Raw genomic sequence first — 25,566 nt, forward strand, 5'->3', positions numbered from 1 at the left:
CTGTGGGGAATGATAAATTTGTTTTCTGGTATGTACAAGCTTTATGCTTATGATTTGCTGTTAGAGATTGTGTGGAAGAAGTGCTTACCTCTAAAGATGTCGAAGCGAAAATTAAAAACTCTCAACTTGGAAGATAAAATTAATCTTATTAAGGATGTAGATAGAAATCCAAACATGAAGAAGAAAGATATAGCGTTGAAGCAAGGAATCCCCCCGAATACCCTTTCTACGATATTAAAAGAAAGAGAAAATATCCTTAAACTATATGAATCTATGAACCCACTGTCTAAAAGAATGAAGATGTGTGCCTTTCCCCAGGTGGAATCAGCTCTTCTGAAATGTTCAGCAGTACAGAAATCGAGAAAATGCTATTCCCATAAGTGGTGTTTTGCTACGAGAGAAAGCGATTGATTTTGCTAAACTATTAAAAATAGACAATTTTCATGCTAGTGCTGGGTGGCTAGAAAAATTCAAGAGCAGACACAATATTGTCTTTCGCACTCTTCACATGGAGAAGCTAAAGCTGTCCCTCTTGAAGTATGTGAACAGTGGTTAAAAGAAACGTTACCAAATTTATTTCAAGGATACTCTGAAAATGTTTTCAATATTGATGAAATGGGTTTATTTTCTAAATGTCTTCGAAATAAGACTATGACGTTTAAGGATGAAAACTGCTCAGAGGGTAAAATGAGCAAGGAACATTTGACTGTCCTAGTTGGAAGAAATGCGCCTGGGACAGAGAAATTGCCCTTACTTGTTATTGGAAAATACCGAAATCCCCGATGTTTCAAGAACGTATCCTTTGAATTACAAGTCTAACAAAAAGTTTTGGATGGCATCAGTTTTATTTGAAGACTATGTAAGAAAATTGGATCGGAAATTCTTCGCTAAAAAAAGAAAGTGATACTCTTTATGAATAATGCACAGCATATAGTGATCTACCTAATTTGAAAGCAGTAAACTTGCAGTTTCTCCCGCCGAACCAGGGTTCGTGATTTTTTTGATTTTTTTAAAAAAAATCAAAAGAATCAGATTTTTTTGATTTAAATCGGATTTTTTTGATTTAAATCAGATTTTTTTGAGTTTTATTCAAATACACTGTAAGATCTTTAATTTATGATTAAAAAAAATTATAAATGTTTAATCAAATTAACTTAATATTAAAACTATGTTGTAACAATATTTTAGAAGCTCTAACTAAAATAATTTTTCATTATAATACATGGCTTTGAATGCATAGCAACTGTTTTGAAAGAAATGCATGATTAAAATTTAAAGACTAGATTAAATAGAGAATTTAAAGAATACTTCAGGGGTCTGTCTGGGTTTTTCTGAGAGGTAGCTATTTTGTGAAAATTATATTAAAAAATCAACACAAATATAGTAAAAATATGGATTTATCTCTTCTTACGAGACACAAAAATAAAATTTTAAGAAAAAGTATTTTGTGTGATTATTCTATCATTTTTCCTAAAGTTGAATTTGTAAAGGTACCGTTAAACGGTAGTAAATTTGGCTTGGACAGACCCCTGCACTTTAACTATTAAAACAAAGTTTCAGTTAGCAAACCATAACTTTAATTTAAAATTGTGATTTCTTTTTTTTCCTCTTGATTTTTAAAATGACAAAATAAATGTAGCAGACTGTGTTTATAAATGTAGTCATTCATCAAATAATAAATAAATATTTAATCTAAATGTAAATCAATATTAAAATATTCATTTTTAATTCTATATCAAAATAGATAAGTTAAGCTAAAAAAAAAAGTTAGAAAACCTATCTACTCATTGGAATTTTTTTTCACAAAATTTCTTTACAGAAAATCTGATAATGTCAAAGATACTGTAAACAAATTATGAGAAAAAAATACCAGTTAATAACCCTACTGCATCAAATAGACTTTGAAAGAGTTTGAAAGGGAAGAATGACACTATATTTGGAAAAATACATCTGAATTCATCAGCCCTCTTTTTTTCTTTTTCTATTTTTGGCATATTAGGGTAATTTCTTTTTAACATAACCTCAAGCTTCGGAAATACACATTTTCCACCGATAAAATATGATGTAGATTTTAATTCACGCTTTTTCATTCAAAAGGTAGAATTTTAATTAACATTATTTGTATTATTTTTTAAAAAATATTCATGTTTATTAATTACTTTCTACAGCTATGCAAGTCTATATTAAGACAGCATTAAATGTTTACTTTAATCTGTACTTTCAATCTCAAGAATCAAAACATTTTTAAAAATGTAATTTCAAATGTGTTGGAATTTAACACACACCAAAAAAGTAATTTCATTAACTAAAATTAATTAATGCAGCAATTTATTTAAATTAAATTTTAATACTAAGAAAAGAAAATAATAAAAGTATCAAAAATTTAAAACACTGTTTTTTGACTTTTAAAATCAATATATATAGATAAAAAAAAAATTTTTGATTTAAATCAATGATTTTATTAAAAAAATCATTTGATTTAAATCATGATTTAAATCGTGGTTTAAATCAAGCTGATTTAAATCAACAAACCCTGCGCCAAACACAACAGCAAAGTTGCAGCCGATGGATCAGGGTATCATAAAGTGCTTCAAACAGTCTTATCGTAAAAGGCTTGTCAGAAAAATGATGAATGATATTGAAAACAATATTTCTTTCAAAGTTGATGTACTTGATGCCATAAGGCTACTTTCCAGTGCTTGGAATAATGATGTAAGTGAAACAACAATAAGAAACTGCTTCCGGAAGTGTGGGTTTTTTAAAGAAACAAAGAGTAAACCTGTGATAGAAGAGTTTCAAGATGAGGAAGTAATTGAGAACTCCGATTTCATAAAACATTGCTGTTTGTGGTGATATTTCCGACAAAGAATTTATACAGATCACAGAAGAAAATGATGACAGTGCTGCTGAGGAAGAAGGTTCAGAAACAATAGCCCCAAACATACTTGAAGCGCGTGCATCTCTTGAAGTTCTTCAAAAGTTTCTAGAGAGTCAAGAAGGAATTGATAATTCTATGTTTGTGCACCTGCAGAAAATTGAAAATTTACTGTTTCTAGAGACTCAAAAGGGATTACTTCAACGTAAAAAGACGGATTACTTCAAAAAAACGTAAAATGTAGTACAAATAATAAAGTAAGTTATTATATTATACTTTATAGTTTTTTCTAGAATATTGTAAGCATTTAGAAGATTCGTAATTAATAAGCATTAATTAAATAATCCGGCAATATTTCGAAAGTCCAAAACCGAAACTAACGGTAAGTCGAACTTCCGATATGTCGAAGTTTTTCGTCAGTCCTATCAGATTCGAGTTATCGCGAATTCACTGTATATATATATATATATACAGAAAAGAACCAACTTGAAAGCCACATCATAGCCACTCTTAAGTCACAACACTTTATTTTTAAATATTTATTTAATTATTAATTCTCTGTTACCTTGGCAATCCTAAGCTAGTAAGAGCAGGCACTGAAATGTTCTCAAACTAAACTTGTAGTTACACACTTTTCATTTAAATCAATACATATATATAGACATAGAATGCTGCATCGTAATTTTACTCTGAAATATACTTTTGAAAAGAGGCATTTCTTTAAACTTCAAAATTTTTTGTTTATATAACTTTATATCACTTTGAAAAAATTACAAAAAAATAAATAACCCAAATGATGGACTTCTATGGTTAATAATTATGACTTGGATGCAGCTAAAAATTTTATTTGAGTTTTTAAGCTGTTTTAATTTTTAAAAAAATTCTAATTGACTGCAACATCTCGCAATAATAAAATAGGTTGAATTAAGTCAACTGAATTTTGCACATATGTGATAAATAGAAGTTATATAAATGCTACTATCTTATAACAATACATGCATTTCAATATTTTTGACTGAATCAAAAGATCATGGTTGACTGAATTAAAAGGTTTTATGGATAATTTTTTTAAATAATGGTTTTTACATATCAGTTCTAGAAAGGAGAAATGCACCTCTCAATGTAAAATTTATGACAACCATTTTTGTTTTAGGGAACTTAAATATTTACTGAGCAAAAATTAAAAAAACGTCAGGATATTGTTTGGGTTATAATTGCTTAAATGACGTTTGAAACTTTTTCAACAGTCTAGGATTAAGGAAAACAAAATCAGATATATTTTTGGAAACGGAACAAACCTGGCATGTACTTTATTGATAATTAAATTATGGATTAACAAAGCAAATTTTTTTAAAATGGACTATTCTGACTAAAAAGAAAATGCATTAAAATGAAATATAAAATATTAAGCTTGTTAAAGAATGCTTAAAATCTCATATAAATTTTGAAAATCAACTTATTAAGAAAAATCAATAACGCTTTATAACATTTCCAAAAAACTGAGGACATTTCATTCCTTCAAGGGGCTCCTAATTGAAGTTTACAGTTTGTTTCATCTCTAACAACGTTTCTAAGAAGTATAATTGAACAAATTTCTAATTAAATAAATTATCAGAGTAGAAAATCACAACATACAGTGCGAAAGAGCACGCATGTATATTGCTTTATTGTTCTGCAATTCTTAACATTTTCGACGCAAAAATCTCCCTAAGCTCTTAATAAAATAAGTTATTAGGGGGAAAAAAATCTCTGCATATTTGCGGGAGGGGTACACATGTTTGAACTATAGAACTATGATAAGAAATAATTGAAACAATGTATAGTTAAAAGAAATACTCCATAAATTCAATAACAGCATAATGTAAAAAGAACTAATCCAGGGCATACTACTAATGAAATTTTAAGACGCAATGCAAAATAAACTAAGGATATAACAAATATGTATTACGACTTATTTATTACAATTATCAAATCAAAATCATTTTACTCCACAAAAAAAGTTATTTGTATTCCTAATTTTCCGTTTTTAATTTTATTTAACATACACACCTCTAATTTTCTCATACTTTCAATATGTACTTTCACTTTCTTCGAGTCTTTGTTGTCCTTATTTAGTGTAGGGTTTTATAACGCTTACACCTTCATACCTAGAAAATTCGATGCAGACTGTGATTGGCTTGACAGATTAAGTACAGTGCTCGTAACCGTGATTACTATACGTAAAAGCTAAAAGGTGTTTCAGCTGCTTTAAAAAGTTACGATCCGTTTTTGTTCGTAAAAGTTTCAAACAATTTATATTTTGAAATAAAGATCGAACGCAAAAGTTGAAAAGATCGGAGCAGGAATCCTTCTCCTCAAGTTTCTTTAAGCACCCTTATTTTGTGTTTTGTTTTTGCTTGTTAAGTCGGATTTCGTTAGTTAAGTAATACGTTACAAAGAATTGTTACGCAAATTGTAATGTTTATGTTTTGCTGGTTGATTATCTGGAGTAATTTTTGTTAATGTATGTGATTTCAATTATTGTTTATTCTTTGGGTGAATTTTCTTAGATTTGTGTTCTTTTCTTGTTCTGTTTTGAAGTTGTCATTAGATTGTAATACCACTAAATGATGCGATTTTTGTTTCATAATGGGTTTTTATCAAGTATTCTAAACTGACTGGCTTCAAATTTGCTTATAGTAGTTTTTGAAAGGGTTGCTTATTCACTGGAGCTATGTTTTTTTCCCCTTACCCTGTATACCGAAAATCAATATGTTAATGCTTGCCAAAGATGTTTGTATATTTGATTAAATTTTTTTTCTTCTTCATATGAAGTAATTTTTTATAATAACTTCGATATAAATTTAATCTAATAAGATTTTAGTTTCTTATGAAATTGTATATTAAGAAAAATTAGTCAAATTTGTCTTAGTTACTGTGACAGTAGCCATCTTACTACAAACAGCTCGTAATCGATTCGTTTGTTAAGAAATTGAAAATCCTTATCGAATTAAATTCAAAAGAGGAGACTTATAAATTTCTATAACTTCCAACCTTGAAGGAAAAAGTAAAGTTTTTTTTTTTTTTAATGCATTAGTCTTCTAGTCACATAAGTACAGTTTGCATGAATTATAGTTCAGCGATTTATTATGGCTGTCCGAAGCTAGGTAGTATCAATTATCAACAATGCAATGTAGCTGAAATTATTACGAAAATTTGACTATGTGTATGACTTATATTATACATGTTATATAAGGTATAACATGTATATTACTTTTTTTTAAATCATGGAAAAGTTTTAATAATTCTGAACATCAAATTGCATTGTTCAGCCATGTGATTATTCTGTTAATTTGTGCAATTCCGCTAATCTCAAGACAATCCGTAAACTTCCCAGTATTAATAATTTATTGCTAAATTACAAAAATTGCATGATTTTCACAATTATCTCTACAATATTTGTCAGAAACTAGTTATTTTATCATGATTAAGTAAAGTTTTTGAAAATGTTTCTGAATTTTATTGATATTATGTTTATAAATTAAGAGCTTTAAACGGTAGAAAAAAATTTATTATTGCACAGATCCTAAGAATTTTTTGGAAAGTGATTAAAAATATTTTTTTAGTTCTTCTAAAGTACTTTTAAGGTACTTATATTTGTTGAAAAGTCTGACTGCACACGCTGGAGAAGCATTTTAAGTAATATTTAATTGAAAATTTAATTAATATTTTTTTTAAAAAAAATTTAGTTTATGTAGAAATTTAAAGAAGTATTAACAATTTTCATTATATTATTTCATTTTATTATTAAATTTCATTTTATTATTATATTTCATTATATTATCGAAATTACTTTTCAATTGCTTGATTTCAATTTTCCAATACAAACTGTTGTATAAATAAACCAGCGACTACCAAATGGTGTTCTGGGAAAGAGTCGCAGGGATTCTGAGAGTTTAAATTTTTTAAATTAATAATGATTTTTTAATTTTTCAATTATATTTATATCAAAACAAAAATTTATTTACTAGTTATTTTTATAAAATTTTTGAAGTAACAGAGAAATTTCAAAATTTATAAAAAATTGCATCAGTATTTCTTGTTGAACTTTTCAATTCAAAATACTGTGACCATATTCAGGAATTACAAATTATGTTTCTGTGATAACTATTATCAGCTTTTATAAGAATTCTCTTTCAAAAACTCTAATTCAGCTTAATAGTTTTAATTTTTAGCTGATGAATCCAATAAAATCAAGTTCAGAATTAGACTAGATACAACTCCAGGCTTGCAAATTCAAATGTTTGACATAAAGCTTATTATTTTGAGAATTGTATTGATAAAACAATCATTGAAAAAAATTTTGTTCTTAACGTTAAATCTTATCAAAATACTTAGTAGTTTATTTTTTATGGTTAGTATGTTTACGGTTGCTAATAAATTTTATTTCTTGCTAATAAATTTTATTATTATTTTAAATTAATGAAATTAAAAAAAAGATTTGACTGTTTAATGTTGTTATTTATATTATTATAAAAGTTAGAAAATGGTATTTTTATTGCAAAAATAAAATTTTAAATGCAATAACTACTGCAGTGTTTTCACTACAGCGCGAGAATTTCGCATATTTTTTTCTTTTCTCGCATTAAAAAATTATTACCGCGAGAAATTCGCCCATTCTATAAATCAATTTCAAAATTCGCGAATTTCTCGCATTTTGGAAAAAGCTTCGAATTTCGCCATTTAGAGTAAAATCCGTTTCACTTTTCTTCCTGGATCTTTCATTATTGTAAGCATCTGCCCCATTATCTAGCTTCCCTATTTACCAGTATTGTTCAGAACCTTTTCGAACAACAGAACACAACCACGGAACCCCTTTCAGAACACATTTCTCTGCAACCACGTGTTAGGTTTCTTCATGTAAGACATTAAAATTTTTTATGCACTTATGTAAGATAGACAAATACCTTGTAAAGGCAAAATCTTCTATGATGATGCACCAAAAATATTCAATGCTTTAAAAAATAGAAGGCATTAAAAATGTATTATAATTAAAGAAATGATTTTTTTTCAAGAGTTTTTGTGTTTTTTTAGTTTTTAGAAATCTCACTTAACTTTTTGAAATCTCACCCTGTTTTTAAGAAAGGCTGAGAAATTCTCACCCATTTTTTTTCTATGATGAAAACACTGTACTGTATTTATAATTTATACGTACACATAAAAAAGTGATGGATCAATGCCATCTATTAGGAAAATAGTGAATTAAGTATCCTAAAGTAGAAATGAACTCTGCTCAGGCTTCACAAAATAAAACGCTAATTTTTCTCCCACCTGAAGTCAGTTCGGGCATCACTGATAATGCACGTAGTTGTTGCCCGAGCTGGATACAGGTGGCATTTTAATGGGGTTAAAATTTAATTTCTTATTTAATCTTTAATATTGTTTTTCATTATAAAAATATCTTATGTGTTGTTTTCATTTACATTTATATAACGTTAATTTTTCTCCTGCCCAAAGTCAGTTCGGCCATTGCAAATAATGTACGTAGTTGTTGCCCGAACTGGATTCAGGCAACACTGGCAAGGGGTTAAAATTTAATTTCTTATTTAATCTTAAATATTGTTTTTCATTATAAAAATATCTTATGTGTTGTTTTCATTTACATTTATATAACGTTAATTTTTCTCCTGCCCAAAGTCAGTTCGGCCATTGCAAATAATGTACGTAGTTGTTGCCCGAACTGGATTCAGGCAACACTGGCAAGGGGTTAAAATTTAATTTCTTATTTAATCTTAAATATTGTTTTTCATTATAAAAATATCTTATGTGTTGTTTTCATTTACATTTATATAACGTTAATTTTTCTCCTGCCCAAAGTCAGTTCGGCCATTGCAAATAATGTACGTAGTTGTTGCCCGAACTGGATTCAGGCGACACAGGCAAGGGGTTAAAATTTAATTTCTTATTTAATCTTAAATATTGTTTTTCATTATAAAAATCTCGTATGCGTTGTTTTCATTTACATTTATATAACGTTAATTTTTCTCCTGCCCAAAGTCAGTTCGGCCATTGCAAATAATGTACGTAGTTGTTGCCCGAACTGGATTCAGGCGACACAGGCAAGGGGTTAAAATTTAATTTCTTATTTAATCTTAAATATTGTTTTTCATTATAAAAATCTCGTATGCGTTGTTTTCATTTACATTTATATAACGTTAATTTTTCTCCTGCCCAAAGTCAGTTCGGCCATCGCAAATAATGTACGTAGTTGTTGCCCGAACTGGATTCAGGCGACACAGGCAAGGGGTTAAAATTTAATTTCTTATTTAATCTTAAATATTGTTTTTCATTATAAAAATCTCGTATGCGTTGTTTTCATTTACATTTATATAACGTTAATTTTTCTCCTGCCCAAAGTCAGTTCGGCCATCGCAAATAATGTACGTAGTTGTTGCCCGAACTGGATTCAGGCGACACAGGCAAGGGGTTAAAATTTAATTTCTTATTTAATCTTAAATATTGTTTTTCATTATAAAAATCTCGTATGCGTTGTTTTCATTTACATTTATATAACGTTAATTTTTCTCCTGCCCAAAGTCAGTTCGGCCATCGCAAATAATGTACGTAGTTGTTGCCCGAACTGGATTCAGGCGACACAGGCAATAGGTTAAAATTTAATTTCTTATTTAATCTTAAATATTGTTTTTCATTATAAAAATCTCGTATGCGTTGTTTTCATTTACATTTATATAACGTTAATTTTTCTCCTGCCCAAAGTCAGTTCGGCCATCGCAAATAATGTACGTAGTTGTTGCCCGAACTGGATTCAGGCGACACAGGCAAGGGGTTAAAATTTAATTTCTTATTTAATCTTAAATATTGTTTTTCATTATAAAAATATCTTATGTGTTGTTTTCATTTACAGTTCATTATTTCTCCTTGTGACTATGTCTTCAAAGCAGCCGAGGAAAAAACGCCGGATTGATGATGACGTAGGGGAAGGTTGCGTGGTTCATTGTAACGCCAAAACACTCTTTGATTCAACGATGTATCACAAAAAGCTGGAGCCAAAGAAAAGCCTGGGGAATGCTTCCTCTTCATTCGTCAAAGCTTCTGAACTTATTAAGACCTCTCTGAACAAAAATAGTCCAAGTACGTCGACATGCGCAACTGTGGACCTCGAAAGTTCAGATTCTGACTCGAATATGTTCGAAACCCTCACCCCCAAAAGGTTACGTAAATCAGATGCGACTGTAATTGCTAAAGACAAATTTCGTAGTGCTAGTAAAATACCTGTGCCGACGGGTGCCCGGCATTTGAGATCTAGAACCGTCTCTGGCTCAGGTAAAGCATCGAGGGGTAAAATTTCTAATTACTTCAAGCCTGTACCTGGTACTAAGTCAAAGAAAATTCTTGCTAAGTCTGTCAGAGATGTAAGAAGGGCGGTTGATGATAAAAAATTGGGAGAGAGCAGAAATGAGATGTTTTTTAAAAAGGTGCAGAATTGTTACGGTCTTTTTGGAGATCTGGAAGAGTGTGATGAGGATCAGCCTAATTACTTTGAGAGGCTGCCCGAGCACATTATCGAAACCATCTTGTGTCAAATCCCCATGCTCGATTTGTTGAACTGCCGTTGTGTGTCTAAGTTGTGGAATTCTGTCATTAATAATTCTAAGGTAATTGAAATGGTGCTTAAAGAATTTTAAAGTTCGTTTTAGTAACATTTACAATCTCTTTTTTTTTCTTTCTCCTTTATGACTGTATATGAGTAAGTTGGGTACTTTTCGATTAGCCAAGTGCAAAAAAATTCAACTTTTTTTTTTTCACATGTTTTTATTTTAATTTTTTTTTTTTAATTTTATGTGTTTAAAATATTTGGCAGAGGTCTACATATTGTAGCAACTTTTTGCTTGCTCCCCGCTAATCGAAAAGTACCGTAAGTATTGATTAATGAGTATAATTCTTTTCTGCATTTATGTTGTAATTGAAGAATTCTAGTACTTTTAATGGTTATAACATAGCTGCCAACTCTACTAGATTTTGCCAGTTTCTCCTGGTCTACCAATAAAAATTCTCCTGGTTTTGTACTTTTTTAGAAAATTCCCTGAAACTGAGTAAGTTTCCTTAAAAAATACCTATTGAAGTAGAATTTTGTGCAGATTATTGCTTGCTTGAATATTTAAATAAGTGTCACTATTACATAATAAAGTGAGTCTCATGTATAAAATACAGTTTACTATCTATGATGAATGAAATGTCTATTATTATTCAAAATTATGAATAAACATAATTTATAACATTTCAAGATCATTTAATGTGAAATCATAACTGGAAAATATTGCAGTTTTTCTATTTTGTTAACTATAAAAATCCCTAAAATTCCCTATGGTTTCCTGATCGTTTTTTCAGCAGAAATAAAGCGTGATTCGACTGTAATTAATCTGGGCTTTTTTGGGGGGTTTTTTTTCCGACCCTTTCCATATGATTTTTCAAATTCCAATATGTTATTATGACATGCGCATTTTGAACTTGAGCTATCACTTTTTTGAAGCATTTGATTCAGGACGTAGTTGAAAGTCGTTTGATAATAATTTTTTCGGAAGCTATTTTTCATTCTTTTGGCCCTTTTCACACGGTTTTTTAAATTCTATATTCTTAATACCATGTTATTATTTTGTTTGATATAAGTGGTATCACTAATAAATAATTGGTATCACTATTTGATATATTCGATTCTTGACGATTCTATCGTAATTTCACTGCATTTGATGATTGTGTTTTCAGAAGTTCTTTATAATTTTCTCGGACCTTTAATGTGGTTTTTTAAATTCTGGTATGTTTATTACGAAGTCATCACGGCATTCGAAATTCAAATGTGAATTGTCACTATTTTATGCGTTCGATTCATGATGATTCTATGATAATTTCTCGTCATTTTATGATAGATTTTTCGACAGTTATTAAACATTTTATTGACCCTTTTTACCCGGAAATAGAAATTTGATATTTTTAATACCGTGCTGTTACGATGTGCGAATTTTTGTTATCATTGTTTGATATGTTCGATTTAGGGCGATTATATCGCAATTTCATGGCGTTTGATGATGGCTTTTACGGAAGTTATTGATCACTTTTTCGACCCTTTTACATGGTTTTCCAAATACCTATATGTTTAATACGATGTTTGAAATTCCAATTCATATTATCACTATTTAATGCATTTGAATTGTGATGATTTTATCACAATTCCTTTAAAATTTTTATAGGTTTTTCAGCAGTTATTTATAATTTTATCGACCTATTTCACATGATTTTTCCAAGTTCCAATATTTTTGATACAATGTTATTACGGCGCTCGGTTCATGACGATTTCATTATAATTTACCGTTTTCGAGTGATATCAAGTAGTTCAGAAAGTGCGTGTCAATTCTATAATACTATATAATGTTTTGGCATGAACCTTCGCTGAAACCTAATGGTTGTTTCGATAGCTATTTATAATTTTATCGGCCTTTTGCATATGGTTTTTATATTTTTATAAGATTTAATTCGATTTTTAAATTTTAGTTATCACTTTTTAAGACCTTTGATTTGCTACAATTCCATCATGATTGACTTTTCTTCTGGCAAATTCTACTTGTTTTTTCTTATTCTGATAATTTTTATGTGATATTATTACGACAAGTGAGTTTTTCGATTTAAGGAAATACTACTGTTATTTTAATTTCATAAGAAATTCATTAAATGTATTTTATTTTCCATCTAATGATTTTTAGTTTTCAGACATTAAAAAATGATATATTAAGTAGTGTAGAAATTATACTATTATTGAAATTAGATTGTTGTTTCTAAATTATTTGAAAAGTTATTTTAATATTTCGTTTTGAAAGAGAGTTTCTTTCACTTGAGTTTAAAAAAACCTGTTTCTTTCAGTGTTTTTTTTTTCCATTGTGAAAGAAACTTGCCATGTTTAGAAGGATTAACTTTTGGTACTTTCGCTAACAAATCTCTTTGTTAAAGAGCATTTAACAAGTATTTGTTGCAGCATTGGAAATCGCCAAGAATTTTGCTTTAATCCAGTTTTTTTTTTTAAACAAAATATTAAAATTATGGGTACTAATTTGTTATATGCCTGCACCTGATCTTCTGCATTTTTTTCTTCTCTATAACCACATGAGGCACATTTATTTTGGTGCCTTTTTCGTCATATATCAAAAACGGAATCAATTCAATTAAAAAATCTATTCAATTAAATTCATTTCAATTAAAAAATCCAAAAAATTACTGGAATGACGTAAAGGGGGAAAAAATGAAAAATAGAATGCATAAAGAAAAGTAGGATAGTAAAGGTATGTTTTAGTAGTAATGATTAATTAATATACAAAAAATAAAAACACTTTTTTTAATTAATTTTAACACACTGGAGCTTTAAGTATAACATGTTGTTTATTAACATAATGTAAAATATTATAAATTGACAAAATTTGAAATGAATTTTAATTAATTTCTTTGTTTAAATGTTTTTCTACATAAAAAATTTGTAGTCCAAATTTGGCACATGCAAATACAAGTGCAAATTTGTACAGGCCAATACAAATTTGTTAACGCTGGTGACAAAAAAATTCAAAATTACACATTTATGTTTATTTAAAGAACATAATACAGAATTATATAAGCTTTTAAAATTTAAACAAAGATACTTTCATGAGATTTTTTTATTCTGTTAAATTCAAATTAAAAGCATTATGTAAAATGGAAAATTGTTATTTTTTACCCAGTGAAGTAGTTTGATAAGTGAAGCTTGTCTACGTTTTTATAGAATGAATAAATAGTGGTGTCAAAGTTTAATAGCCCTCAGTTTATTTCAAAAATAAATAAGGATTCATACTACGTTTTATAAATGATATTGTGTTTATTGTAAGTAGTAGGTAAGATATTTTCTTTCTTATTTTTTAAAAAACTGGTGCGACTTTTTTATTAAAAAATTTCAGTTTAAACAATAATTAAAATCATATATTAAACTAAAAATTTTGGGCTTAAAATTTTATCCAAATTTAAATATCCATAAAATTGATTGTCCATAATTAAATTTCAACTTGAATTTAATAAGAACATAAGAATCTTAGAACTTGCTCTTTTAAAAGTATTTTGTAAAAGTACCCTTTTTCCTTAAGTTGAATTTGTGAAGGTACCGCTGAACGGTAGTAAATTTACCCTGGACAGATCCCTAATATTGCATTGTTTAATTGCAATAATTGAATAATATTTACAGTAATTGGTATTGCATAGGTAACCTGGCAAATTCCTTGTATTACCATTACTTTGATTTAATGAGGAAAATATTTATGACTTCACTAACATTCTTTTTATCTAATATGATTTCTATATTTTAGTTCATAGATTGGAAGAAGCTGTACTATAAAATAAAAATGAAAGATTCACGTGCATTACTCGTGATAAAACATAAAGCTCACAAATATGGACTGAAAAATGTTGAGGATGCATTCATAGTGTTTATCAAGTAAGAAACTTTATAGAGTACATTTTTTTAAGCAATTCAAAAATATTTACGTTATTTCATTACATTTGAAACAGATTGCTGATCAATATTCTGGTTCTGGTTGATTTACGGAATAATTAGTAATAGTCAGATTATAATATTTTGCACTAGATCCGGCCTGAAATTATATGCTGTAAAATAACATAAATGTAACAAAAAAATTTCATACTAAGCAATAAGTAAAAAAAGAAGAAAAAAACGATTTATTTGTTTATTTTTATTAAATATATTTTTCAGAAATTATATAAAGAATTGTATGTAAAGAAAACTGAATTACTAGTTCAGATTCTGGCTTTTTTTAATAGCTGGTAAATTCTGATGCGAAAGGAGTGTTTTTAAGCATTCTATGTTGGAATTCGATTGTGCTTCTTTCCATCTAAAAAGACATATAGCTAACCCTACTTCCAAGATTAGGAGAAAGTGGGGTAAAACTTGGCTAACTAATTTTTTAACTTTCTAAGAACTAACTAATTTTTTAACTAACTAATTTTTTAACTTCAGTTGACCCTACTTCCAAGTTTAGGAGAAGTTAGGCTGATGAAGGTGTTTATTAATCTATTTTTTAAAAGAAGATTACAGATTTTATATATATCTAATAGTAGCAGTTGTGAGAGCAGGACAAGCAGGCACAGGATTTTAAAAAGAGCAAAATTTTTTATTTTCTCATCGTTATGAGAGAATGAATATCCAAGTGACACGTCGTTGTGTGATATTTATTTATTTATTTTTTTAATATTTTTACTATTTTAAAAAAGTTATGTTTTTTGTCAACCCCCCCTGCTTTTTGGTAACTGTAGTATTTGTTAAAACCTTATCAATTTTGTTCTGATTCATTTAATGTTTTTAAGAAATCTGTAGTTTTGTTTTTAAAAAATTTCACCCTGCATTTCCTATACTGGAAGAGACATATTTAATAAAATTGAATTATTTCATGTAGATATATGAGTGAAGGGTTTTTGCGAAAACCTTCAAGGGGCATGTATGATCTTTTAATCAAAAATGAGAAAGCAGTGATAGCTGAATTAGTGCTAGAAGAACGATTTCCTGATCTATGCAAAAAAGTAAGTTAAATAACATGAATATGAAATACTTGATTACAAAATATTAGTTTTATTCCTTGTACTTTGGTTCCCTGTGGCAGAATCGCAGCAACACGGTGACATTGTCGCAGAACGTTACTGAGTTCTTGCAGAAAGATTTTTCTTTTGAAAAGTAAAAAATTTTAGTTTTGTTTTCTGCAGAAATTTATACATAATATTTGAACCATGCATTTAGATAATCACTTTTTGATCCGCTTAATTTACTCCGATAGTATCGAAAATCAATGTAATGTTTCGATGGTATTTTCGGCAGTTATTGATATTGATTTTCTCGTGGTTTTTAAATATCTCGATCTATTTTAAACAATATGGAAAATCCGAATCGTGCATTTGAGTATTTACTTTTGAAAGCAATGATTCTATCTATTTTTTGGCAACTATTGATTTCTCAATAGTTTTTAAATTCGATATTTTTTATACAGTATTACGATAATTTATTGTGCATTTGTGTAACCCCTTTTTGAGAAGTCCAATTCGCGTAATTTCTTCGTTGATATTTTTTTACGATGACGAATTTCATGATTTTTAATTATTTTTTGTCATGATTATTTACCAAATGCGAAGAAGGAAATAATTTTTTTCGATACAATTCTAAGTAATTATAAATAATTTTTCAAGTAATTATAAATAATAGTTTTAAAAAACCTTCTTTAGATTAAGATTTGTATATATATTTTCTACCTCGCTACATTTAAGTGCTTATAATATTTCCAATTTTGACTTTCTCTTTTTGTCTTGCATGATGATGCATAATGTATCAAAACTTTACTTGTAGCCTAAAAAATGTTGCTAGAAAATTTCTGTTATTTAATTTCTCCAATGGTGGCAGGTACGTGTTTTGTTAAACAGGAGCATTACGTGGCTATATTTTAATATCTGGTGAGAGAGTAATAGCAGCAGGGAATGAAATACACCTAGTTCTTCTTTATTTTTTTAACTGAAATAATCTTATACTAAATAATATTTCCATCTTCATAATTCTTTTGAAATGTAATATATTTTCTCTTTTTTTCAGACACTAAAATTTTAGTTATTCCTGTTTTAACTTTACTTTAATTTTCTTTTTACTAATAACTATATTTTCAGGAATCTAAACCTTGGAGCATATTCGCTATGGCCATATTGTTGTCTGAAACTGTATGGGATATTTATGGCTTGTACAAAAGCCTTTTTCCGAAAAACTCAGATTGCAATTTACATGATGTTATAAATGCCCTCTACTGTGCTGCAGCTTTTCTCATACACTTCAGGAATACATTACATTTAAATTATGGGTAAAGCATTTTTTTTTTTCAATCTAGTAATATTTGGAATCTTTGTAGTATTTAACAATGATAATAACAGTCAAATTCCGTTTTAGCAGAATTCGAAATAGCAAAAATTTCAATGTAGTGAGTATTTCCCAAATCCCCAAGTGAATCCCCATAGAAACAATGAATTAAAAATACCGATATTATGAAATTCAGATTCACATTTAACAAAGGTGAAACTAAGCAACAATTCTCATTTTTTCTCATGATCAAAACACTTTTCCATTCTTCAAAATTACCCAATGAACTCAGGATTCAAATATTTTTGCCTCTTCAAAATAAAAAGTTTCAGATGTGTACAAAAAAAAAAAAATAAATAAAAAAAACGAATCACTCGAAAGGGACCACTCTGAAAAGACTAAACCCCAACCCATTTATGAAGAAGTAATAATACACAAAGCTTTCCAAAAGAGTAGTTTCCAGTTCAGTTGTTTGAAAATGTGCATAATTTGAAATAGTTTGTTATTGCTACTGGCTGTTAAATCATTTATACAGAAAAAATTACAGCTATTACCTAATTTCTGATAGGTAAGTGATAATAAATCCATTGTTCCTTTTAATTTAATTCTTTTTGTGAGCTTTTAAAATATGATTTGACAGGGTGCATAGCAATTTTTAAAAGTGCATAAAGGTGCTTATTTTTGATTTGAATTTTTTAAAGAACTTTAAAAATGTTTTTTTATTTTTTTATTCAGGGTTTGTAAAAAATGATTAATTTTCTATATTTTAAAGAGATTTTTTTTCTTTGCCGTGTCAATTTTGTCATTATAAATTTTTAAAAAATGCATGATTTTCGCAATTTTCTCTGCAATACTTTTCAGAAGCTAGTTATTTTATCATGATTATGTAAAGTTTTGAATTTTATTGATTTTATGTTTATAAATTAAGAACTTCAAACGACAAGAAAGAAATTTATTACTACACAGATCCTAATGATGATTTTTTTTTTTTTTTTTTTTTTTGCAAAGTGATTAAAAATATTTTTGAGTGCTTGAAAAGTACTAAGAAATTGCTTATTTTTTGCTGAAAAATATGGCTGCGCACCCTGTTTGATATTTTTTACATGTAGAGTACAAATAGATCAAAACTGTAATTAAATGCAATATTTATTATTTTTTTATGTGAAAAATTCCAATGTAACAAAATAAGTTTGGTTAATGTTGAAATTCGTAATATTGGTTTAATGAATTTTCGTTATTGTGTAGTGATTGCTGCAGTCCCTAGGAATTCTCTAAAATGGGAGTCGACTGTGTTTACTTTTTTTTTTTTTTTTACTGATTACATTTATACTTATTTGTTTCCCTTTCAGGCTTCATTACAGAGTATACTATGCTATTTATATGATAGAAAATACTCTGCCTTCTAAACGTGCTATTGGGACACAAACCTTAAAGGTTCCTAAAGGTTTACCGGGACAGCAAAGTATTCATTCTTACTGGTGAGTTTGAATTAAAGGTCCTCTCTTTACATAGATTCATTTTTTAAAATATTAGGTGTACAAATAAGTTTCCACCCTTTTCTATTTAAAAAAAATAGCAGTTAGTTGTGAAAAACAGTACATTATCTTTGAATCAAAGTATTCTTCATTACTAGACACTGCTATTTTCCATCTTTCTGGGAGCATTCAGATACCACTTCATCTTTTGAAGATATCCATGAATCGACTCACTCCTTGGTTTCTTCAAATGATGTAAATTTCTGCTCAGACAAGCCATCTGCTATAGACCGGAATAGGTGATAATCTGAAGGTGCAAGGTCTGGTGAACACGGCGGATGGGGTTGGACTTCCCATTGAAGTGTTTCCAAATTTTAAAAAATCAGTTTTCATGCAAAATCATCTTTCAATGTATCTTGGCTTTAATTCGTATGAAACCCAACTTTCTTGTTTTGGGGTCATTTCCAATGGTTTTAAACAATGTAAAATTGCTTGCTGAGACACTTGTAATCTAAGAGCAAGTTCTTTTTGCTTTTGGGACTGATCATCTTCCAATTCCTTGTCTTTGTACAATTTCGGCCTTCCACTGTGTTCTTTGTCTTCTATGTCAAACTCACTGTTTTTAAACTTCTGAAACTGTTCACGACAACTTATCTCACTTAAAGCAGCCTTACCACATGCTTCTTCAAGCAATCAATGCCCCTCAGCTGAAAATTTCTTCAAATTAAAGAAATAAATCAAAAGTTCCCGCAAATGACGTTTATTTGGTACAAAACTTGACATTTTTGCATGAAAACAAGCACATAATGTAAATCACAAAAACCCCAAAACTCTAAGGTTATGTTGTTACTACTTACAATAAGACGTTTAAATGCAGTCAATTTCTACATAACCTACTAGTAGTACCATTGTGCAACAAATTGTGGGAATATATTTGTACACCCAATATGTTTTTAAAATTCTTGTCATTAATTTTTAGTTACATTTTTAATTATTTCTCATTCCTCAGTAGAATTGTTATTGTGTCTGGGGGGAAACCTATTTCTTCTATGAAACTGGAGACAATCTGAAGAAACTTTACAAAATGGAAGAAACTAAAAATTATTTACACAATTTTTTAACGATGATTATTATGAAAAAGTTTAAATTTAAAGAAGTTAAATTTATTGTAGCAGCAGAAATCCATTGTAAGATATAACTATTTTCAATTATTTTAGCTTTATGTAAAATTTTAAAATCTTTGTATTATTAAGTCAATTTTAGTAATAATTTTTAACAGTGTTTGATTACAAAAGTTAATATGCTATTTACAACTGTAAATTCAATATGCATTTATGTTGGTAGTGTGTATGTTTAATAAATGATTTATTAGTTAAGTAGTATTAATAAAATTTAATTTGAATATTTTAACAATATATAATTTTAAAATTGGGTTTTATTATGAATAGAATGTTAAAGAACTACAGTTATTTCAATTACTTAAGAAATTCATTAAATTTATTTTTCTCTTCAGTTGTTGAATTTTAGCTTTCACTTATTTATAAATGATATATTAAATAGCATAGAAATTAATGCTATAACTTAAACTATATTAAAATTATAAAGTGTTTAAAAATTGTCTTGATATTAAATATTTCTTTTTTAAAAAAAATAGTTTCTTCCATTTAGGTGGAAAGAGAGTTATTTCTTACAGATCGGTTATTTCATCGGTTTTTCCACTGTGGAAGAAACTAGCCACTTCCGTATCTCAGGCTTTCTTTTCATTATACACTCAGTTTTTTAAAAAAATAGTATTCGTAATTCAACGATGTATTCATTTTTACTCATAGTTTTTTATTAAACATTTATATTTGTCTAATTCAAAGGGATTTTCTCATGAAATTTCTGAATAGTAAAAGTGTAGTTGATATAAGTGTATCTGTAAAATTAAAAAATCAATAATTCAATAATATTATACTATCTTCAATTCTTAATTGAAGGTAAAGGTAAAATTACCTTGCCTGTATTTTCTGTGGTGATTCTTCAAGTTTAGCCGAGGGATGATGGACCACTTTTCCTTCGCTTCAGAAGATCGCTTCTCTTGAAAAAATGATGTCATTGTTAAAAATTAACATGGTCTGTCATGGAAGGAATCAACGTCTGACCATTTTTTGAAAGCATTAAATATTCAAACAAAAACGTAACAAACAAGATTAGACGACACATTAATATTGTGAAAAGGAACAGCACATACGTTTCAACCTCTTAACTCGGAAGAGATCATTCAACTTTTGCTAACTTACAAAAACTGCAGTTACGGTTAAATTTTAAAGTCAAATAGCTCCTCGGAGTTTCTCGACAGTACCTTTAATTTGCTGGAAGAAAAAAAACTGTTTTTGCTTGTCAAATATTTTTACAATTGTTTGAATTTAATTTTTTACAGTTCAAGTTAGCTGTATTTGTAATTGCATATTCTCTTTTTGATCTTTTATTTTAACTTAGGTCATTTGTGCATTGTCTAGTTGGTATTAAATTAAATTTTGATTTTATTTGTATTTTAATTATTATTGTTTTATATAATAAGTTTTAACAATAATACATAGTTTTATGTATTGTAAAATGAGGGATATCAAGTTTCTTCCACTGTAGTAAAGCCTACTTCAGGAGAAATAAGTTTCTTCCTACCCAAGTGAAAGTATGAAAGAAACTCTTTTTCAAAAAGAGATATTAAATAAATTTTTCAAAATAAGTTGATAATAAAATAAATTTATCTTCAATAGTTTGCTTCGCTTCAGAAGATCGCTTCTCTTGAAAAATGATGTCATTGTTAAAAATTAACATGGTCTGTCATGGAAGGAATCAACGTCTGACCATTTTTTGAAAGCATTAAATATTCAAACAAAAACGTAACAAACAAGATTAGACGATACATTAATATTGTGAAAAGGAACAGCACATACGTTTCAACCTCTTAACTCGGAAGAGATCATTCAACTTTTGCTAACTTACAAAAACTGCAGTTACGGTTAAATTTTAAAGTCAAATAGTTCCTCGGAGTTTCTCGACAGTATCTTTAATTTGCTGGAAGCAAAAAAACTGTTTTTGCTTGTCAAATATTTTTACAATTGTTTGAATTTAATTTTTTACAGTTCAAGTTAGCTGTATTTGTAATTGCATATTCTCTTTTTGATCTTTTATTTTAACTTAGGTAATTTGTGCATTGTCTAGTTCGTATTAAATTAAATTTTGATTTTATTTGTATTTTAATTATTATTGTTTTATTTAATAAGTTTTAACAATAATACATAGTTTTATGTATTGTAAAATGAGGGATATCAAGTTTCTTCCACTGTAGTAAAGCCTACTTCAGGAGAAATAAGTTTCTTCCTACCCAAGTGAAAGTATGAAGGAAACTCTTTTTCAAAAAGAAATATTAAATAAATTTTTCAAAATAAGTTGATAATAAAATTAATTTATCTTCAATAGTTTGCAAGTCTTTGTTTAAATTATAAGAACGGGGTTGCCACTCCACAGGAATAATAAGGAAAATACAGGGAATTTAGAAATCACCGAAAATGCAGGGAATTTTGATTTTTTTCTTCTTTACAAACTGGGAAATTATAGAGAATTTTGTTTCTTATTTTCGTTTTTTAAAAAATAGTAACCACTCAAAGTGCTATCTATGTGATATTTAAGGATATTTCAGCTGTATTAAACTGTTTAATTTACTATAGCTTTATTTGTTTTAAGTGTGTTCATCTGTTCCTTTTTTTCTCAAAGTTTTTTCAGCAATTGTAACTAGTATAGTTTGCCTAATACAGCTCATAACAAGAGCACAGTAATTGTTTTCCCTCTCTTAATGTATAGTGCATAAATATGTTCAGGGAAAACACAAGGAATTTTTTTTTTCTAGATTAGAGTGGCCTCCCTTAAGAGTTTACAATTATTTTATTTTTGAAGTAAAATCTATTGATCTAGTGCGTAAACTTTGTAAAAACCTGGGTTTTTCCAAATGGATTACCCTATTAAAACTCGGCTAGATTCTCTTTTATAAACTCTGCTTCAAGACAAAAAAATGTATTAATTTAATTAAGATCTTTTTCTTTACAGTGACTCATCCAATTCACAACTGACTTATGAGCAGCTACGAATACTGAACCATTGTATTCAACCCAATCAAGTCATAAAAATTGTAGCTTTAGCTGGTATGTTATGCTATATTTCTCATCTTTTTTTAATAGGCTGTCTTATCTTTACCATTTTCAAATTAACAAGTTTTCATTATGCTATTTTCGATTAATGTGATGAAATCTAAAAGGTTTAAATATGTGTCTTGTAATGGGTAACAGATTGTGGCGTAACTACCACTAAAATTATTGAACATCAATTCACTAGTATATAAAACATTCTAACTTGATTCAATCTGGAGGTACCTTTTGATAGATGACAGTTGGTCTTTCCCCACATTGGTAACCCGGACTTAGATATGATCACGTCTACTTCGATGGATGGTCAGCATTGAACAGTTGACTTTGCTATTTGTGACTGCTTCATTGTCCTCCTCGTTCTTGAAATTCAGTTCATTAAGGAGATTACAAAAATACGTTCAGGGTACTTTGAAGTTTTCAGGTTCGCCAGAGCATGAACTTCGCTACTTGAACCAAGTACGCTAATTACACCACAAGGTCAAGATTAGGACATTTTGTTATTAACAAGCGGCCAGCCTTAGCATTTTTCACTTTGGCCAATTTTTCAAAAATAAAAATTATTTAATGATTGAAAAGATTAATGTAAGGCAGTTCTTTAAAATGCATTTCTCAAAATATGGTAAATAATACAAGGTTGAATGGTGATGACTCAGGGGATAGAGCGTTCGCCTTCCGATGAGAAGAACTGGGTTCGAATCCCAGCAATAGCTGGTCGATACAAATTCCGCCTCCGGCCTGCACCGACCACAGTGCAGGCGTAAAATATCCTCAGTGATAGACAAATTATTTGTTAGAGTCCCCTTGCCATCAGGCTAACTGTGGGAGGTTTTGTAGTTTCCCTCTCCATGTAGCGCAAATGCGGGCTAGTTCCACATTTGCTCTATTCAACATTTTCACAATTCATTCAAACTCAATGCATTTAGGCGTACCGTCAGTCTGTAGCGTATGAAAGCGCCAATCATTTGCATGTTTGACAAAATACTTGCTGTCCGCAAGTGCGTATACTGAGGTGGGTTCAATGAGATTCTTGCACTCTCGTGTGCAACTATGCTGCATTTTGCACGATATTCTCAATTTCAGGCTTCATTTTCTCCCCTCTGAAATAGAACCGAAAAATCTCTCTATCTTTTAATGGCTTCTTTTTTTCATGGCTAATGTAATCAAGAAAAGAGTTCTTTGTCAGAAACTAGTTATTTATCATGATCATGTAAATTCATTGAAAATTATTTTACGTTTTGTTACTGTATATAGTGATTAAAAAAAAAAATTTTAGTGCTTAAAATGTGATTTTTTTTATGTAGAAAGATTTGGCAATGTACCCTGTAATAGGTTTATTTTCTAACAGTCTGTTATTTTTAAATTATTAGAGCATTTGTTTTCTAATTGCCATATTTTCTGTCCTGTTGATATAATATAAAAAAAGAGTTATATATCGCGTCATTAATTTAATGACGTGATATATAACTCTTTTTAAAAAATAAAAATTAAAAAAAATTATAATATTATGCAAAATATTATTTATTTTTGATAATACTTTGTATTTATTATTTTATGTAAATTATACAAATGTAAGTTTTTATGTTAATTTTGTAAATTGCTTTTTTTTTTTTTTTTGTAATGTTAAGATTGATTTCTTTTGCTCTGTGATGCAACAATTTAACAAAAATATCATTAATTAAAAAAATTGCTATGCATAAAATTTTATTTAATTTTAATATTTTTTTATGTATGTGTAAGTTTTTATGAAAATCTGTAAATTACTATTTTTTTTTTCAGTATTAAATTTGATACCTTTCACTCCATGGTGTAATTATTTAACAAAAATATCATTAGTTAAAAATTATTATTTTTATGTTGTACAGAAGAACCTCGATTGGTTGCAAACACCATTCATTGCTAACAATCAGTACGAAAAAATAAAGAATGTGGGTCTGCAAAAATTCTTGAACAATTATAGGAAAATGTAAGGGAAAGTAATAAAGAAATAAAGATTTTGAAATTAATAAAATTTACAATAAGTGTAAAATTAAATTGAAAATAATTATTTATTTAATGCAGAAATATGTACGTAAAAAGACTTATAAACATATTTATTTAACTTAAATATTTGGAAATTTTGGTTTGTGTTCTCTTTTCTTCTCTGCCAAAATAATTTTTTTTTTTATTTGTAAAAGATTATTGTTCATTTTCTGTAAGTTTGCATGAATGCAAAAAGTTCCTCATTTTTAAAGAAAAACTTTGAGGCTTTCCACAGTGATTATGATTCCATTTCACTATCTTCATCTGTAGCTCTTCAGCAGTTATTTTTTGCACCGATATTAGCACAAGTTTCACCGTTTTCTTCAACTGATACATAAACACCAAATGTAATGTTTGCCTGTACTGTAGCAAATCATTTTATTTTTCAGCATTAGTATAAGGAGTCCATATTTTATTAATTTATTTTATCGTCGGATATTTTTTGATCGACAGCCGCAGGTATCTGCTAGTTTCATAAAAAAGATATTGCTAACAGTATTAAAAAAAGCATTTGTGACAAGGCCTTTGAAGCGAGATGATGCAAATGGGAAAACAAAAGATGCGGTAACAATGTATCTAGATTCAAATGTATTAAATTTTATGCTTTTCAGTCCATGCTGTAACAATTTAACAAAAATATTACTAGTTATTAATTGTTTATAAATTTTTTTTCTTTTTTAATTCTTTTCACAATTTTTTCAATTTTTCTCCTATTTTACTATGTCATGCCTGAATCATGTTTTAAAATTATACATTCATCTTCCTTAATTATGATTTGTCAGATTTTTATAAGTTTTGTCTTTATTTTTGTCAAGGATTTTAAAAAATACATATTAAGGCCAGTGAATATGTAGCACTCTGTATATGTATATAAAACCAGTGAAAACTACTCTTCATATGCTTAATAGAGCTCTATATGAATTTTTATTTTTTTCAAAAAGATAAGTCAAATTCTGATTAATGTAGTTTTTTTATTATAATCCTCAGGTACTGGTAAAACAACAACTCTCATTCATCTAGCTCAACTGTATCCTCAAGTTAAGTTTCTCAATGTTATGTATAACAAGTGAGTATGGTTTAATTTATTTAATTATTTTTTTC

The 25,566-nt window shown here is 28.4% G+C and overlaps 2 protein-coding genes across 5 annotated transcripts in view; one reads left to right on the top strand and one right to left on the bottom strand.

Moving 5' to 3' along the window:
* LOC107456677 (VPS9 domain-containing protein 1) overlaps positions 1 to 5,058 on the bottom strand; it is a 47,471-nt gene extending 42,413 nt beyond the window's left edge. For 2 of the 4 annotated variants that reach the window (XM_087150890.1, XM_087150887.1), the window contains exon 1: positions 4,925 to 5,058. The gene's annotated coding sequence lies outside the window, so the exon portion shown is untranslated. Of the gene's footprint in view, positions 1 to 3,440; positions 3,560 to 4,837 lie in introns of those variants that run through there. The other 2 variants (XM_087150888.1, XM_087150889.1) reach the window with 2 other exon arrangements.
* Positions 5,059 to 5,087: 29 nt separating this feature from the next.
* The window catches only part of LOC107456685 (F-box DNA helicase 1), a 48,688-nt gene continuing 28,209 nt past the window's right edge, over positions 5,088 to 25,566 (top strand). Inside the window, exons 1-8 of the mRNA XM_087150886.1 lie at positions 5,088 to 5,378; positions 9,780 to 10,530; positions 14,248 to 14,375; positions 15,352 to 15,475; positions 16,601 to 16,788; positions 18,134 to 18,262; positions 22,349 to 22,443; positions 25,453 to 25,531. Coding sequence (XP_087007012.1) covers positions 9,802 to 10,530; positions 14,248 to 14,375; positions 15,352 to 15,475; positions 16,601 to 16,788; positions 18,134 to 18,262; positions 22,349 to 22,443; positions 25,453 to 25,531 — 1,472 coding nt within the window. The 5' untranslated portion in view covers positions 5,088 to 5,378; positions 9,780 to 9,801. The remainder of the gene's footprint in view (positions 5,379 to 9,779; positions 10,531 to 14,247; positions 14,376 to 15,351; positions 15,476 to 16,600; positions 16,789 to 18,133; positions 18,263 to 22,348; positions 22,444 to 25,452; positions 25,532 to 25,566) is intronic.

The sequence above is a fragment of the Parasteatoda tepidariorum genome, chromosome 9 (assembly GCF_982258835.1).
Source record: "Parasteatoda tepidariorum strain Cologne lab strain chromosome 9, Ptep-v5.0, whole genome shotgun sequence".
Taxonomy (NCBI): domain Eukaryota; kingdom Metazoa; phylum Arthropoda; class Arachnida; order Araneae; family Theridiidae; genus Parasteatoda; species Parasteatoda tepidariorum.